This window comes from Canis lupus, chromosome 8, assembly GCF_048164855.1.
Source record: "Canis lupus baileyi chromosome 8, mCanLup2.hap1, whole genome shotgun sequence".
Taxonomy (NCBI): Eukaryota; Metazoa; Chordata; class Mammalia; order Carnivora; family Canidae; genus Canis; species Canis lupus.
In genome coordinates this window covers 21,739,759-21,757,597 of record NC_132845.1, presented here as the reverse complement: position 1 = coordinate 21,757,597, position 17,839 = coordinate 21,739,759, and the positions used below count along the sequence as shown (strand labels likewise).

The 17,839-nt window shown below is 33.7% G+C and overlaps 1 protein-coding gene across 19 annotated transcripts in view; it reads right to left on the bottom strand.

Annotated features, from left to right (window-relative positions):
• The window catches only part of CCDC18 (coiled-coil domain containing 18), a 108,765-nt gene that overhangs the window by 29,342 nt on the left and 61,584 nt on the right, over nt 1–17,839 (bottom strand). For 18 of the 19 annotated variants that reach the window (XM_072834532.1, XM_072834536.1, XM_072834539.1 and 15 more), the window contains 6 exons: nt 13,222–13,321; nt 9,241–9,357; nt 7,953–8,096; nt 5,807–6,010; nt 2,823–2,960; nt 120–320 (listed from right to left, as the gene is read on the bottom strand). In XM_072834532.1, the coding sequence (XP_072690633.1) occupies nt 120–320; nt 2,823–2,960; nt 5,807–6,010; nt 7,953–8,096; nt 9,241–9,357; nt 13,222–13,321 (904 nt within the window). The remainder of the gene's footprint in view (nt 1–119; nt 321–2,822; nt 2,961–5,806; nt 6,011–7,952; nt 8,097–9,240; nt 9,358–13,221; nt 13,322–17,839) is intronic. The other variant, XM_072834535.1, reaches the window with a different exon arrangement.

Sequence of the window (17,839 nt, the reverse complement as noted above, 5' to 3'; positions counted from 1 at the left end):
TATTAAAACTGGTCAACATTTGGTCATATTTTCCTCTATAAACTACAAGGACAGGGAAAATAAGTCATAAATGTACTTTTTCACTGATGTGTCTTATGTACTTTTATATGTTTACTTACTTTAATAAGTAATGCTTCATTTGTAGCTTCAATTACTTCATTCCTGTCTTGGACTTGCTGATGCAAATTGCTTACGGTGTCCTGAGCTTCTTCTAATTCCAGTTTTGCCTTCTCTAACTGTTCATTTAGTTGCTGAACAGAAGTCTTTTGAGAATCAGCAGAAATCTTCCACTTTGCATGGTTCTCTTGATGTGAAATCATCTATACAGCCCCAAAATTGACAAAGAAAAAAAACTGAGTGGAGTTGGTTTCAAAAACATTCTAATACTTTTCACTTCCATTTATTCTAAAGTAAGTTTTGTTTTTTTTTTTAAGATTTATTTATTCATGAGAGACACAGAAAGAGAGGCAGAGACACAGGCAGAGAGAGAAGCAGGCTCCCTGCAGGGAGCTGGATGCGGGACTCAATCCCAGGACTCTGGGATCACAATGTGAGCCAAAGGCAGACGCTCAACCACTGAGCCACCCAGATGCCTCTATACTAAAGTAAATTCTGTTTATAGGTATACACATCTGACGTCTCAACAAATAACCAATTAGAGGATAAAAAGGGAAGAAGAAACCAATAGTCTTAAATTTACCGAGTAACAGTTAACCAAATATAATGGGCTGTTTTTTGATCCTGATTTGAACCACTTAATTGTACAGATATTTTTGTGACATTTGGGAATATGTGAACAAATAATGGGTATTTGATAATATTAAGGAATTACTGTCAAATTTTAAGTGTGATAATAATGTGGTTATGTTTTTAAAAAATAGCCCTTATCTTTTAGAGATACTTATTGAACTGTTTACTGATAAAATAATGATGTCTGGGATTTGCTTCAAAATAGAATGAGGGCACCTGGGTGGCTCAGTTGGTTAAGTGTCTGCCTTTGGCTCAGGTCATGATCTCTGGGTCCTGGGATCAACTCCCACATCAAGCTCCCTGCTCAGCGGAGAGTCTGCTTCTCCCTCTGCCCCTCCCCCTGCTGTGTTCTCTCTTTATCTTTCTCAAATAAATAAAATCTTTAAAGAAACCCCACACAAAATAGAATGAGGTATGTGGGGGAAGGGAAGTGAGTGAGGTTAAAGATATGGTGATCATACTTCCCAGTTTGCTTAAGATGGATCAGGTTTTATGCCTGGTGTTCTGGTGTAGTTACAAACAGCCCTCCTTTTTCATTCTAAAAAGTATTCTCTTTTAAAAAGAAACAGTCAACATACTTATAGTGAAATCACATTAGTTGACAATTACTAAAGTTGAATAATATAGGAGGATTTATACCATTCTTTCAAAATTTTCCATAATGAAAACTTAAAAAAAATCTAATTCTTATTAAAAATATCAATGGTTTTGCAATTACTATTAAGTTATTTTTCTGACAATTCTGAAACCTGTAATTTTTAAAATGCTGTTAAAAATTATTGAATATTTTCTTACTAACTCTGTTGCTTTAATGCCATATTCCTTCATTTTTATATTCAAACATATGCTTTAAAAATAAATTTTTGTCAAGCACCAAAGAGGATAAAAACATTACAAATTTTTATATCATACGTATATAAGACATTTGTAACAAATATTAAACAGCAGTAGTAAAACCTATTTTTACAATTCATTTCATGTACTACCTGCTTATGAATCATTTCAGAGGGCTTATAAAACTTAAAGTAAAAAATTGAGTCAGAACAGTCTACATAATAAAACTCCAAAGAATACTTGCTGATAAACAGTTGAGCTGGACTAGTTATTACTGATGGTCACTTGATTGAGTAGCTAATATTTATTAAATAATTATGTTGAATCCAATAGCATTCCACTTGTCTCTAAAGACCAAGGATTGAAATCGCTTAGCCTACTATTTGGATTCAGCTTGCGAATGTGTGTTATTTGGCAGACACAACATTTTCAAAGCTATCTGAATCTAAATGCATTTAAGCAAGACAAGATGGACTACAAGCCCTACCAATCCCTCACAAAAATAGTCCCAAACTCCTTTGAAAGGAGTTCAATATAAATGTATTTGTAATCCTTGAAACAGAAAAATGCTTTATTAGAACTCCATAAGTAATTGATTTAGGTTTAATACATACATTTTAGATATCTTTAAATGTAGTTTTTTAAAAAGACAAGAAATGCTATTCTAATTGCTAAAACTGCTCATTTCTATAAAGGCTCAGGAGATACTAGTAGATAAAAAGCACCAAGTTCTAATATTGCCTATCTAATTCACTATCAGAACAAATGTTGGAAATTGCAAAGCATTATAGATTCATGTCACATGAAACTGCTTATGCTGTTTACTGAGTATCTCCAGTTTTGTCAGGTGCTATTTTATAACTGATGATGGTGATGGATGATGATGATGAGCCAGCCTCTTGTCTAAGAACTTTAAACTCTATTCATTTAATCCTCAACACAGTTCTATGAGGTACATATGATTATTACACCCATTTTAGAGATGTTAATTGTTCAAGGTCACATAAGTGCTAAATGATAAGGTGAAATTTAGACTGCCTGCCTCAAGAATTTAAGCTCTTAACCCCACAGTATATTATCTCACTGGATATGAAGTGAAAGTTATATTAAGCTACCAGAAATGAGGACCACAATGAGTTATTCTATAACGAACATTTAGAAGCTAGATTTATACTTTTGTCCAGATAGGTCAATCCTCTTTAGCAGGGAATACTAGAACAAATTACATCTTTCTTTACCTCCAGATGATAAGCTTCTTTGAGAGATTCTACTTCTGCTGACAATTTCTTGATTTCTGCTTGCATTCTTGCTTCTAAATGAGCTTCACGTACTTGAGAAGCCCCCAACTCTTCAGCTAAATGGTGTCCATGAGCTTCCTTAAAAATAACATATTAAGGAAAGGTTATTTATTTGGTTACCATAGCTAAACCAATCATGTGCATTTATGGAAGTACTTTAATCTTTTATAATACTATATAAGCACTCATACACAAAGTTAACTTATTAAATGATGTACTTTAAAATCTAGACATTGAAGAAACCATGAATGGGATTGTATTGTAATAGTATATTGTTTATAAAATAATGGAAGTTCACTAACCAATGCATTCTGTAAAACAAATGAATAACCAAAGCATGTTGAACTTTGGCAGGTAAGTCTACTCTAAGGTTTCCCTGTGCATTTTGTTCACCAGATGCACTGTTTGCTTATCAAGGGTCAGTTGTGGGGCATCTGGGTGGCTCAGTCAGTTAAGCATCGGCCTTTCACTTGGGTTGTGATCAGTGAGGAGTCAGCTTCTCCCTATGTCCCTTCCCCCCACTGGTGTGCTCTCTCTCAAATAAAAAAAGTATTTTTAAAAAGTCAGTTGTGTATTTACCCAAACCTATTTATACTAGTTGTGCTTGTGATTGTAAGTGTGCAATTCTAATATACATTATGTATGAACATTGAGGAAATACACATGCAAAAAAGAAAGTTTTTATATGAAAAGAAAGTTATATGCTTTGAAGCAGCTCAATGAATGAGTCATAAACATTTTTTACCCAATTAAAGCAGTGAAAATAGTTGTAAAATGCTGTGAGAAACCCCATGTAAAACAAAAGACGTTATATTCTGACTGATTTACAAATGTCTTTTTAATCCTTTTACTTTAAAATGAAAATTGGAAACAGATGATGGAATAGGAGTATGGAATGCAAAAAGTGGGTGCAATTCTAATCAAAGGCCCTACCCATACACACAAAAAATAAGGTTTAGTCCTAAATTAAAAGATTTACATATGAACATATAACTCTGAGTTTTGAGTTGAAATATTTTATCTTAAACTGTCCTTCTAACAGATCAAAACTACAATGAAATATCATCTCAAAATGGCCAAAAACAACAACACAAACAACAGGTGTTGGCAAGGATGCAAAGAAAGGGGAACCTTCTTACACTGTCAGTTGGAATGCAAACTGATGCAGCTACTCTGGAAAACAGTATGGAGGTTCCTCAAAAAGGTCAAAATAGAACTACCTTAGTATCTAGCAATGCATTACTAGGCATTTATCTATCCAAAGGATACAAAAACACTGATTTGAAGGGATACGTGCACCCTGATATTTATAGCATCAACAATAGCTAAATTATGGAAAAAGCCCAAATATCCATCAATTGATGAATGGATAAAGAAGAGGTGGTATAGGGTCACCTGGGTGGCTCAGTGGTTGAGCGTCTGCCTTTGGCTCAGGTTGTGATCCCGGAGTCCTGGGATCAAGTCCTGCATCAGGGTCCCAAGAGGGAACCTGTTTCTCCCTCTGCATATGCCTCTGTCTCTCTCTCTCTCTCTGTTTCTCATGAATAAATAAATAGGATCGTTAAAAAAAAAAAAAAAGAAGAAGAAGAGGTGGTACACACACACACACACACACAATGGAATGTTACTCAACCATACAAAAAAGAATGAAATCTTGCCATTTGTAATGACATGGATAGAGCTAGAGAGAATTATGCTAAGTGAAGTAAATCAGAGAAAGACAAAATACCATATGATTTCACACATATGTGGAATTTAAGAAACAAAATAAACATTCAGGGATGAGGGAGAAGAGAGGCAAATCAAGAAACAGACTCTTAACTATAGAGAACAAACTGATGGTCACAAGAGGGGAGGTAGATAGGAGGAAGGGTTAAATAGGTGATGGAGATTAAGGAGGGCACTTGTGATGAGCATCGGATGTTGTATGTAAGTGCTGAATCACTAAATTCTACACCTGAAACTAGTTTGAATTTAAATAAAACTTGAAAAAAAATAAACTCACTTTAAATAAGTCCCTACTTGCACTCACTTTTTGATTAATTAAGCTTACCTTATCCACATAAAATCAATTGTATTATACTTAGATACTACTGATAAGGACAGAGATGAAAGTAGATAGCTTCTCAGGAGCTTTTCCTAGGAGACTTCCAAATGCCTAATATATTCTAATAAAAATTCCTTATATATTCCTTATTAGTCTAACTAATCAGAAATGTGAATAAAAAGCATTAAGTTTACCAAAATTAAAAGTTACTTTAACACATTCTTATACTATATCAGTAACCATAATAAAAAGCAGAAATCCACAGGCACTTTCCTGAAACACCAATAAATACATTTTTCTCAAAGTCTAGGTAATTAACTTAACCATATCAATCCAAGCATTTTTTAAGCAGAGTTGTTAATCTTCTAACAAATACTGAGGGAAAATAATTTATATTATTGTTCTTGCAAAAGAGAAATAAAAGCAATTTCTCTTCCTAAGGGTTCTGGACTACAGGCTTCATAACAGCTATAACTTTAGATTATCAGTTTCACTTATAACAGTAGCTACAAATGTAAAAATTTTACTCAAAAAAGATTAACTTTTTTTCCCTCAAATGATAGGTTAAATTCATTTCAAAGTCTAAAAGTACTTTATAATGCAATTTACTAAAGACTAATTAGTTTGGCTAAAGCTCAGTTCTGCAGGATTTCTTAGTTGTATTACTAAGCTATGCTAAATATAACATTTTTCTTCTTAAAATTTCAATAAAATATCTGTAACATAAAGTTTACCACTTTAACCAGTTTTAAGTGTAAATTCAGTGGCATTACATAAATTTAGTGTAACACAGTTAATACAATCTACAATTTAAAAACGTAAATGCTAAAATTTTAAAGATTTTTAGTAAGGTAAAATTATTTAGAGTAGGGATTACTTTTTCTTTAGAGAGTTGCTTTATTTCCTCCAGTTCACTAGAGAGCCTTTCTATTTCTCTCTGTGCTTGAACTTGTTGACAACGAGCTTCCATCAGTTCTGTATGAGAGTTCTGCATCTGCTCCCGAGTCAGCCTCAATTCTTGATCCATATCTATGGCTTCCTTGTACTGAGTTGCAATGTACTGTTCCTGTTCTTTCATAACCTGAGATACACAAAATATTTGTAGGTTTCAAAATTAAATAATATAGATAACTTATTTCTTATTCTGATTTCTCTTTTAATAAGTGATTTCCCCCATCCCAACTCGGTCTCTATAAAATTGAACATACAATGCATATCATCCACACTGTGAAACTGATACTTAGAAAATGCTTTTTTCCTTTTTAATGATAAGAAAATGTACTATAATAAATCTGGGACTAACTGATATATTTTGCATGACTAATATGCAAGTTGTATAATCCTTTATCATTGTGAATATAACATGGCAGAAAACATAATAATATAGAGAGAAAAAAGAAGCTAATATCTGATTATTCATTTTACAAATAGAGAATGTATTGGCATGAATACCTGAAACTAACCATTAATCCACATGTTTGTGTTAAGGTCATGACCTTATTCTCTGTAAAAGTAAAATTTGTCACTGGGACTGATACTCCTTCCTAAACACTTCCACATTACTAAGCTAAATCCCTAGTATTATCTTCTTAGAGGAAAAAAAATCAGTGAAAAGTAAGTTAGTTCTAAATTAGCTTAGTGAGGGAGATTAGAAGGTAGGTAATGACACTTGACTTTAGGGCTGATAAGAAGGAAAGAAATGAGTACAAATCATTAGGATCCTGATGTATGGAATGGAACCTTGGGTCTAACTGTATTACATATCAATATAAATTTCATGTAACTATTTTTAGCCAGCTTTTGTTAAGAAACATGAAATGATTGGGCCAATAATTATTTTGTTTTCCCTGGGGTCCAAACTTGTTCTCACAGATCCTGCTTAATTTGTGTATAGTATATAATTCAACAAATATTGGGACGCCTGGGTGGCTCAGTGGTTGAGAGTCTGCCTTTTGCTCAGGGTATGATCCCAGGTCCGGGGATCGAGTGCCACATTGGGCTCCCTGCGAGGAGCCTGCTTCTCCCTCTGCCTATATCTCTGCCTCTCTTTCTGTGTCTCTCATGAATAAATAAATAAAATCTTAAAAAAAAAAAGAATTTAACAAATATTTATTCATGCTTACTTACTATGTGATATGTGCTGTTTTAGGTACTGAGGACTTATAAGTGAAAAGAGACAAAAATGGCTAACCTTATGGATTCTACATTCTACTGGAGCAATCAGATAATCAAACACAATAAAGAGCTTATATGAAGTTTTAAAGTTGAGTACAGTATTTAAAAACAAAAAGAAATTACATCTATGAGAGCTCTTAGAAGCAAATTCACTTTTTAAAAAGGCAAGTGGGGGCAGCCCGGGTGGCTCAGCAGTTTAGTGCTGCCTTCAGCCTGGGTTGTGATCCTGGAGACCCAGGATCGAGTCCCACATCAGGCTCCCTATGGGGAGCCTGCTTCTCCCTCTGCCTGTGTCTCTGCCTCTCTCTCTCATGCTCTGTGTCTCTCATGAATAAATAAATAAATAATATTAAAAAAAATAAAAATAAAAAGGCAAGTCGGTAGAATGGGTTCACCAGTCAACACAGACAAACTGATGATACGAAGTCATCAAACTTCATGTACAATTGTCATCTGTTCATTTATTCTCTGGATGGAGTTCCTCAAGGACAAATGAGTATATCTTATCAATATCTGTATCTCCAGCTCTATCACACAGTACGTTCTCAATAAATATTTGTTGACCAAGTGAGCACATATTGTGCATTTACTATGTGAGAGATATCATGCCGATGCCTGCAGGCAATATAAAGAGAAGTACGATGATGCCCTTGCCTATGACTGGAACATCAGAGTAAAATACTTAAAAAGATCAAAGAAACTAATAATTATCTGACACAAATAATTAGCCTAAAAATATTTATGGCACAGTTTCTATATATTGAAACCAACTGGTTTAAAACATAAAGATTTATATCACTTTTTATATAATTTTACTTTGTTCCTTAGGCAGAAAATAATTTGCTTACACTTTCCATTTCTTTCATCTTTTGTTGTGTTCGTTCATTTTCCTTTCTCAGTTGGCTTATCTCCTGTTCATTTTGTAGTGTTACAAATTCTTTTTCTCGAAGCTGTTCTTTGGAATGTTGCAATTTTTCATTCAAACTTTCTATCTGAAATTTAAACAGAGCAATATTAATGTAGCTAAGGAAAAATTCTCTCTCTCTTTTTTTAAAGATTCTATTTATTCATTCATGAGAGACACAGACAGAGGGAGAAGCAGGCTCCATGCAGGGAGCCCAACGTGGGACTCGATCTTGGGTCTCCAGGATCACGCCCTGGGCCAAAGGTGGTGCTACACCGTTGAGCCACCAGGGCTGCCCGGAAAAATTCTTTAATCATAACTGCAGTCCAAGTAAGTCAAGTGTCAAATACATATATATCAAGTAGTAAAATATAAAAATGTGTTTTTAAGATCACCATAACTTAGACATTAACATCAGAATTCTTGTATACCTACAATATACCAAAAGAAATGAAAGTCTCAATCACATTTGTATAAGAAAGGAAAATTGGGGTCAAGAAAACAAATGTTACATGGCCTTACAAGTTGTTTTATAGGTAATATGTGCAAGAGGAGACAAATATAGTTAGTGAAAACAAAGTTCCCTTTCCATTGTGTTCTTTCCTTAGTGGCAACCACATTAGTTAAGAGAATTAGAAATCCTTCCAGAGATATTTTATACATATTCAAACATGTACACATGATGGTAAATAGGTAGACACACTGAGACAAGAAAAACTACATTTAAAATAACATTAAGAGGGTAATTACCAGGGGCTGAGGAGTGAGGAAAATGAGGAAATGTTGGTTAAGGTATGTAAGGTTTCAGTTGAAAAAGATAAGTAAATTCTGGAAATTCAATGTATGGCACATAACTATAGTTAGTAATAAATGTATGCTTGAAATTTGCTAAGAAAATAGATCTTAAGCATCCTCAGCAAAAATAAATAATTAAAATAACTGAGGTGGATATGTTAATTAGCTTGATTGTGATAATTATTTCAGTGTATATCAAAACATTGTACACCTCAAATATATGCAATTTCTGTCATTATAGGTCAATAAACCTGGGGAAAAAGTTAAGAGAAAAATGAATTTAAAGTAGCATGCACAAGGTGATTAAAATTATGTAGTATTTTTATTGTATGTATTTTATAAAAAAGCCACATTATGTGAATGTCATTTTAAAAATAACAAATTTTTAAATGTTGTTTTTAAAAACAATATAAAACATGTAATTTAAAATAATTTACCTGTTTGTTGCATTCTTTAAGTTCCAATTCTGATTTCTCCAGAGTACCCTCTAATTTAATTATTTTCTGTTCCATTTCTCCCCTGTGCTCACGAATAGTCATATCCAAATGTGTAACCTCAATACAAAAGTAACATTAAACTATTACTCAACTTTATTATAACATAAAAAATTGCATGCTTGGAATGTGTTTTAAAATTGTTTACAGTAGATAATACTGAAACATAAACTCACCTCAAATTATTTTAAAAAGTCAGAAAAATATTAATTGCTTATTAATACTAAATCTTAAGCCTTGTATTATAGAATCTTAAAGCTACAACTATGTTCATAAATGACAAATAAATGATTTCTCATTTTATGCTAGGTAAAAGCTGCTAAATACAATGTAGCATAGCAAAAATTGTGGAATGTAGCAAAAGCAGTGTTTGGAGGAAAATGTACAGCATTAAATGCATATATTAGAAAAGAAGAAAAGATCTGAAATCAATCATTTAAGCTTCCACTTTCGGAAGCTAGAAAAAGAAGATGAAATTAAATCTAAAGTAAACAAAAAAGAAAAAAATAAAACAGCACAAATCAGTTAAACTAAAATTAGGAAATAAAGAGAGAAAATCAACAAAACCCAAAAGCTGATTCTTGAAAAGATCAATAAAATCAATATGCCCCTACCTAGGCTAAGAAAAACGGAGTGGACATGAATTAGTAATCAGAAATGAAAGAGAAGATATTAATAAAACTCTCAAAGACATTAAAAGGATAAGGAATACTATAACAACTTTCTGATTACAAATTTAATAAAATTAGGTGAAATACACAAATTACTTGAAAGACAGAATCTGCCAAAACTCCCAAGAAAAGACAACCTAAATAAGCTTATATTTATTAAAGAAATTAATGATTTTAATTAATTAAATTCCCAAATAGATTTTAATTAATTCCCAAATAGAAAGCAGCAGGTCCAAATGGCTTCACTGAGAGAAATTATACCAATTCTCTACAATCCAATTCAGAAGACAAAAGCAGAGGAAATACTTTCTAATTCATTCTATGAGGCCAGTACTATCCTAATATACCCAAACCAAAAACATTTCAACACCCATTCACGATAAAAACTCTCAGTAGATGAGGAATAGAGTGGAACTTCTCCAACTCTATAAAGAATATCTACAGAAAAACAACAGCTAGTTTCATACTTAATGGTGAGAAACTCAAAGCATTCCCACTAAGATCAGATACAAGGCAAGGATATTCTTTCTCACTATTGTTTTTCAACACTGTCCTAGCAGTCCTAGCTACTGCAGTAGGACAAGTAAAAGAAATAAAAGATATACGTATTAGGAAGGAATACAAAACTATGTTTACAGATGACATAATCATTTAGGGAGAAAATCCAAAAAATTTGCCAAAATAATTCCTAGAGCTAGTAAGTGATTATAGCAGGGTTGTAAGATACAAGGAATACACATAAGTCACTTTCCTGGGTACCAGCAATGAACAAGAATTTGAAATTAAAAACATAATATGACTTACATTAGCACTTCCCAAAACAAAATACTTAGTTATAACTCTAACCAAATATATATAAGATCTATAAAGAGAAACTATAAAACTCCAATGAAAGAAATTAAAGAAAACAAATAGAGTCCATGTTCATGGAAGACTCAGAAAGACTCAGTATCATCAAGATTCAAGATGTCAGTTCTTCCTAACTAAATCTATACATTCAAGGCAATTCCAATCAAAATTCCAGCAAGTTAATTTGTGGATATTGACAAACTGATTCTGAAGCTTACATGGAGAGTAAAACATCCAGAATATCCAACATGATACTAAAGAATTACAAAGTTGGAAAAGTGACATTATCTGACTTCAAGACACTAAACAGCTACAGTAAACAGACTGTGGTACTGGCAAAAAACAAAACAAAACAAAAAAAAACAAAACCCAAACCAAAACAGGTGAATAAATAATTGTACAGAATAGAATCTAGAAACTATGTTAACTAACCTTTGACAGAGGAACAAAGGCAATACAATGGAGAAATAAGTCTTTTCAACAAATGGTGCTAGAATAAGTGGACAACATGCAAAAAAATAAATCTAGACCACATCCTTTTGCAAAAATTAACTCAAAGTGGATCATAGACCTAGATATAGCTTGCAAAACTATAAAACTTCTAGAAGATAACAGAGGAATATCTTGGATGACCATGGGTGGACTCTTTAGATACAAAGTCAAAGGTACAATTCACGAAAGGAATACTTAATAAGCTGGACATCATTAAAATTAAAAACTTCTGCTCTGTAAAAGCTAGTGTCAAAAGACTATGAATAAAAGCCACAAACTGGAAGAAAATATTTGTAAAAAACACCTCTGAAAAAGCACTTGCATCCAAAATATACAAAGAACTCTTAAAATCCAACAATAAGAAAACAAACAACTCAATTAAAAAATGAGCCAAACACAGTAACACACCTCAACAAAGAAGATATGCAGATAGAAAAATAAGCAGAGGAAAATACCCCCTATGTCATATGTCATCTGAGAAGTGCAAATTAACAAGGAGATACCACTATACCCCTATTAGAACGGCCAAAATCCAAAACACTGACAACATCAAATGCTACCCAGAACGTGGAGCAACAGGAATTCAAATTCATTGCTGGTAAGAATGCAAAAATGGTACAAGCCACTTGGGAACACAATTTGGAAGTGTTTTTAAAAACTAAACATAATCTTACCATATGATCCAGCAACCTTGGCCCTTGGTAATTAAAAGGAGTTGAACACTTATATCTACACAAAAACCTGTACACAGATGTTGACAGCAGCTTTATTTATAATTGTCAAACTTAGAAGCAACCAAGATGTCCTTCAGTAGGTAAGTAAACTGTAGTACACCTAGACAATGGAATATTATTCAGTGCTAAAAGAAATAAGGTATCAAGCAATGAAAAGATGTAGAGAAAACTTAAATGAATATTACTGAGATAACTCAATATGAAAAGACTATGTACTATATGATTTCAACTATATGACATTCTGGAAAAGGGAAAATGAGACAATAAAAAAATCAGTGGTTATTAGGATTGGGGAAGAGGAAGAAGGATGACTAGGTGGAGCATTGTGGATTTTTAGGGCAGTGAAAATACCCTGGATGATACCATAATGATGGATACATGTCATTAAACATTTGTCCAAACTCAGAGAATGTATACACCAAGAGTGAACTGTAATGTAAATTATGGGGTTTGGGTGATTATGTTTGTGCTCATCAACTATTAACAAATGTACCACTCATGTGGGGAATGTTGATAATGGGGAAGGCTGAGTGTTTATGGCAACAAGGAGTATATGGGAAATCTCTGTACCTTCTGCTCTATGTCACTGTGAACCTAAAATTGGTCTAAGAAATAAAGACTTTAAAAAAGATGCTGCTAAATAATACCTTTTGAATATTTTTGTTCCTCCAACAAACACACTATTTAAAGGAGTTAGAGTAACTCTTCTAATCCCATTGTCTCCTGATGTGCAGTAATATAAGAGATCAAAAGGTTCAAACACTAAGCTAACCTTCATTCTCAAAAATCCACTTGCTATAAAAATAGCAAGATGAAGATATATTTCTAATTTTTAAAATATTAATGTGCGGGATCCCTGGGTGGCTCAGCGGTTAGTGCCTGCCTTTGGCCCAGGGCGTGATCCTGGAGTCCCGGGATCGAGTTCCGGGTCGGGCTCCCAGCATGGAGCCTGCTTCTCCCTCCTCCTGTGTCTCTGCCTCTCTCTCTGTGTGTCTATCATAAATAAATAAATAAATAAATAAATAAACAAACAAATCTTTAAAAAAATATATTAATGTGCACAGAAAAACATATATGCTTTAAAAATGTCCATTTTGCCAAAAAGTGGTGACCTCTGAAACCCTGTGTGACTGCACTGTAACAGAAAATTTCATTAAATTATAAGTAAGAAAACTAACTTGAGCTGCTCTTTGCTTTAGTTCCCAATTTCTCTCCTTAAGTGCCTGATCCATTTCAAGGAGTTCTTGCTTCTTATCTTCATTCTCCATTTTGCATTCTCTGTAATTCACCAAAAGAAAAAGAACAAAGCAAATAGTAGGAATATTACGTTTTTTAAAAATTAATCAATTGGGTTACCTTCCTTTAAGTGATAAGACATATCCAATTATTTCTGGTTGAAAGGGCTCAAATTAAAGAAATAATGTATAATGAAAATGATTGATATTAATACAGTTACTTTAATAGAGTATTCTCAAAAGGCAAAAGTTAACTCTAACACTACTACTATAGACAATTTAAGCTAAATGTTAAAGCACTCCCAAGGTATAAGGCTGAATTAGTGTAAGAGTTTTAAAAATATGTCCAAATTTTTCATTTACAGGTCAAGGAAGCATTTGAAAGTCTTTTCTGTATCATCGCTGTAAGTTTATTGCAAATGAATGAGGCATTTATTTCATGGTTGGTATCTCTGATATCCATAGCTCAGTAAATGACCACTGTGTTTCTCATGGGAATTTTACTCAAATGACACCTTACATATAGTGAAGTATTGGAGTCTAATACAGAAATTTTTAAAATAAATTCTAGCTCTCCTAAATCCTTTATTTATAATTTTATACTATAAAAATGCTTAATACTGACACAACTTTATGACTACTACCACGCAGATCAGAAAATGCAATAAAAGAATTTTAATTTGGAACTCTATGTTCTGATACGACAAAGGCTAAAAATGTTGTTGGGACACCTGGGTGGCTCAGCGGTTGAGCAGGGAATGATCCTAGAGTCCTGGGATTGAGTCCCATATCGGGCTCCTTGCATGGAGCCAGCTTCTCCTGTCTCTGCCTCTCTCTCTGCCTCTCTCTGTGTCTCTCATGAATAAGTAAATAAAATATTTAAAAAGATAAAAAATAAATAAAAATGTTGACCTTTAAAATCTTCATGTGGTTTTCCAGTCTTAAATATGAACAATACTGAACAAAGGTACTGGTTTTAAAAAGCAGATTCTGAAATTCTTTTATAAACTATTTACTATTCTCTTGAGAGTCTTAACAATTAGGGGCGCTTGGGTGGCTAAGTCAGTTGAGTGACCAACTCTTGATTTCAGCTCAGGTCATGATCTCTGGGTCATGGGATCAAGCCCCACATCAGGCTCTATAATCAGCGCAGAGTCTGTCTGTCCCTTTCCCTCTGCTCCTTCCCTCACTCATATGCTGCTCTTCTCTCTCTCTCTCTCTCTCAAATCAGTCAGTCAAATCTTTTTAAAAAGATAATTCTTTTTTTAAAAATCTTTTTTTAAAGATTCCTTTCTAAAAAACCTTTTTTAAAAAGATTCTTTTTTAAAAAATCTTTTTAAAAAAGCTTTTTTAAAAAAAATTTTTTTAAAGGTTCTTTTTCAAAAAATCTTTTAAAAAAAGATTTTCAGCACTTATAAAAAGATCTCAGCAGTTGGGACGCCTGGGTGGCTTAGTGGCTAAGTGTCTGTCTTTGGCTCAGGTCACAATCTTCGGGTCCTGGGATGGAGTCCCACATTGGTCTCCCCTCAGGGAGCCTGCTTCTCCCATTGCCTATGTCTCTGCCTCTCTGTGTCTCTCATGAATAAACAAAATCTTAAAAAAAAAAAAAGATCTCAGCGGTTATAAAATACAAGGCTACACTAACAAGTTATTATTAAATGAATTCTAAAGATAATCGTTGTATAAGTGAATAGCTGAGCTTCCAAAAATTTAGCCATTAGCTAGAATTTAAGATTTCATTTTTACTTCTTTCATCCATTCATTCACTTAACCATTTAGCAAATATTTACTGGATGCTTCCTATATATCAGGATTCTATGTACTTTGAATTTAATAGTCAACAAAACAGATGTCCTTCATCATATGGAGCATACATATGAATAGGTCCAGTAAAGAAGACAGACTATAAATAATAAACAAGAAAAATATAAAGTGCTATGTTAGAGCATTAAATACAGTGATGAGATAGTGCCTGGGTAGCTACTTGAGAGTAGGTGGTCAGAAAAGGGCCCTCTGAAGTAACATGAAGGGCAAGAAGTTGGCCATTGAACCATTATTTCAGGCCAAAGAAACAGCTACCGCAAAGTCAAAAGGTAGGAAAAATTTATCAAGTTTTAAGTACCAACAAAAAGGTCAGGAGAAAGGGGAACAGTATGAAATAAGGCCAGAGAAACAGGCAGGAATCCTATCATGTAGGGCTTTATATTCTATGCTAAGGAGCTTGGCTTTTTTTTTTTTTTTTAATTGTGGTAACATACATACAAGATTTACCATTTTAACCATTTACCATTTTGATCACTTTAAAAGTGTATATACAATTCAGTTACATTAAGTAAATTCACAATGTTGTGTAACCATCACCACTATTTCCAGTACTTGTTCATCACTCCAAATGAAAATTTCATATCCATCTGCAATTATTTTCCATTGTCCCAGCCTGGTTCCCAGCAACCATTAAGATGCTTTCTATCTTTATGGATTTGCTAATTCTGAATATTTCGCATAAATGGAATTATACACACGTACCTGGTTTATTTTATTTAGCTTAATGTTTTCAAGGTTCATCTATGTTACAGCAGATGTTAGTACTTTATTCCTTTTCATGACTGAATAATATTCCCTGTATGCATATATCACATTGTATTTATCAACTACTGATAGATATTTGGGTTATTTCTGCTTAGTGACTATTGTTAATAGAGCTGCTATGATCATTTGTGCACAATTTTTTTTGAACATCTGTTTTTAACTCTTTTGGGTAAATAACTTATGAGTTACATGGTAATTCTATGTTTAACTTATTGAGGAACTGCCAAACACTTTTCCATAGTCAACTGTATCATTTTAGTTTCTCAACGTCAATGTATGAGGGTTACAATTTCTCTACATACTTGCTAACACTTGTCATTTTCAGTTTTGGGTTTTTTTATTTTTATCATGGTCATCCGAGTGGGTGTGAAGCAGTATCTTATTATAGTTTTGATTTACATTTCCCAAGGAGCTTGGATTTTATTCTGAATATTTTGGGAAGCAATTGGAAGGCTTAAGCAGGGATGAAAATATAATCTAATTTATGTTTTAAATAATAAACTTAAATCCATTTCTGTTTTAAATCATAAACTTAACTCCATAAACTGAAATGGACTGTGGAGAGGGTCAGGAATTTAACTGGAGAGACCGTTAGGGAAACCACAGCAACAGGCCAGGTAAGAGATGATGATGGCTTATGCTAAAGTGGTAAGAGAAAAGAGGTCAAGAAATCAACAGATTTCAGAATATGTTTGGAAACAGAGTTCACATGAATTCCTTAATGACTGGATGAAAAAAAAAAGAGAGAGGAAAAGAGATACAACAGATTTCTGGTTTGAGCAATTGCCTGATTCTGAGATGGATGAAGGGTAGAGTTATAAAGAAAAAAAAAAGAGTTCTGTTTTGGCCAAGTTTAAGATGCCTCTTAAAAATACCTGAGTGAGGAAAAAAAAAAAAAAAAACTTGAGTGAGGGATGCCTGGGTGGCTCAGCAGTTGAGCATCTGCCTTTGGCTCAGGATGTGATCCTGGGGTTCCAGGATCAAGTCCCACATAGGGCTCCCTTGAGGCACCCTGCTTCTCCTTCTGCCTAGGTCTCTGCCTCTCTCTCTCATGAATAAATAAATAAAATCTTAAAAAGAATACCTGAGTGAAGGTAACAAGTAAATCATTAGATATTTGAGTCTGCAGTTTGGGGAAGAGATCATTACTAGAGATGTGAGTGGAAGTCTGACACACAGTATGTATGTACGTATGTATGTATGTATGTATGTATGTATTTTTAAAGATTTTATTTATTTATTTATTCATGAGAGACAGACAGAGAGAGAGAGAGAGAGAGAGAGAGAGAGAGGCAGAGACACAGGTAGAGGGAGAAGCAGGCTCCATGCAGTTAGCCCAACATGGGACTCAATCCCAGGACACCAGGATCATGTCCTGGACTGAAGGCGGCGCTAAACCGCTGAGCCACCTGGGCTGCCCCTGACACACGGTATTTAAAGCTATATGAAATTTACTATGAATGAGTTTGTGGGTAGAAAAGAGATGGAGGTCCTTCACTGAGTCATGGGATGATATCTAAGTTCCTGGATCTTCTTGCTGCTCTCTCTCCTGTCATCCCACATTTCACATTCTGGTTTGTAATTCTGCTTTCCTTCTCAGAATCTATTTCCTACATCTTAGTTCTGGTCTGGCTCTCTACCCGCACTGACCAAAGATGTGTGCTGGAACAGCATTTTATGTTATCACTGGTAATCTAAGTACCCAGATTTTAGAGTTGGTCAGACTTGTGTTTAACTCCCTTCTCTGGACCTTATTATCTAAGTTTGAGTATTTTACTTAATTTTCTCAAGTCCCAGTTTTCTCAAGTGTAAAAAGGCGCTGATATGTATACGATAGGTTTATTGTAAAGAAATGAGTAAGATCATATAGGGAGCCCCTGGCATAATCCTGGCACAAAATAAAGGCTTAATATAAAGAAAACATGTTATTATTAATATCATTTTGCTATTAACCACTGCTGTATACTGCCCT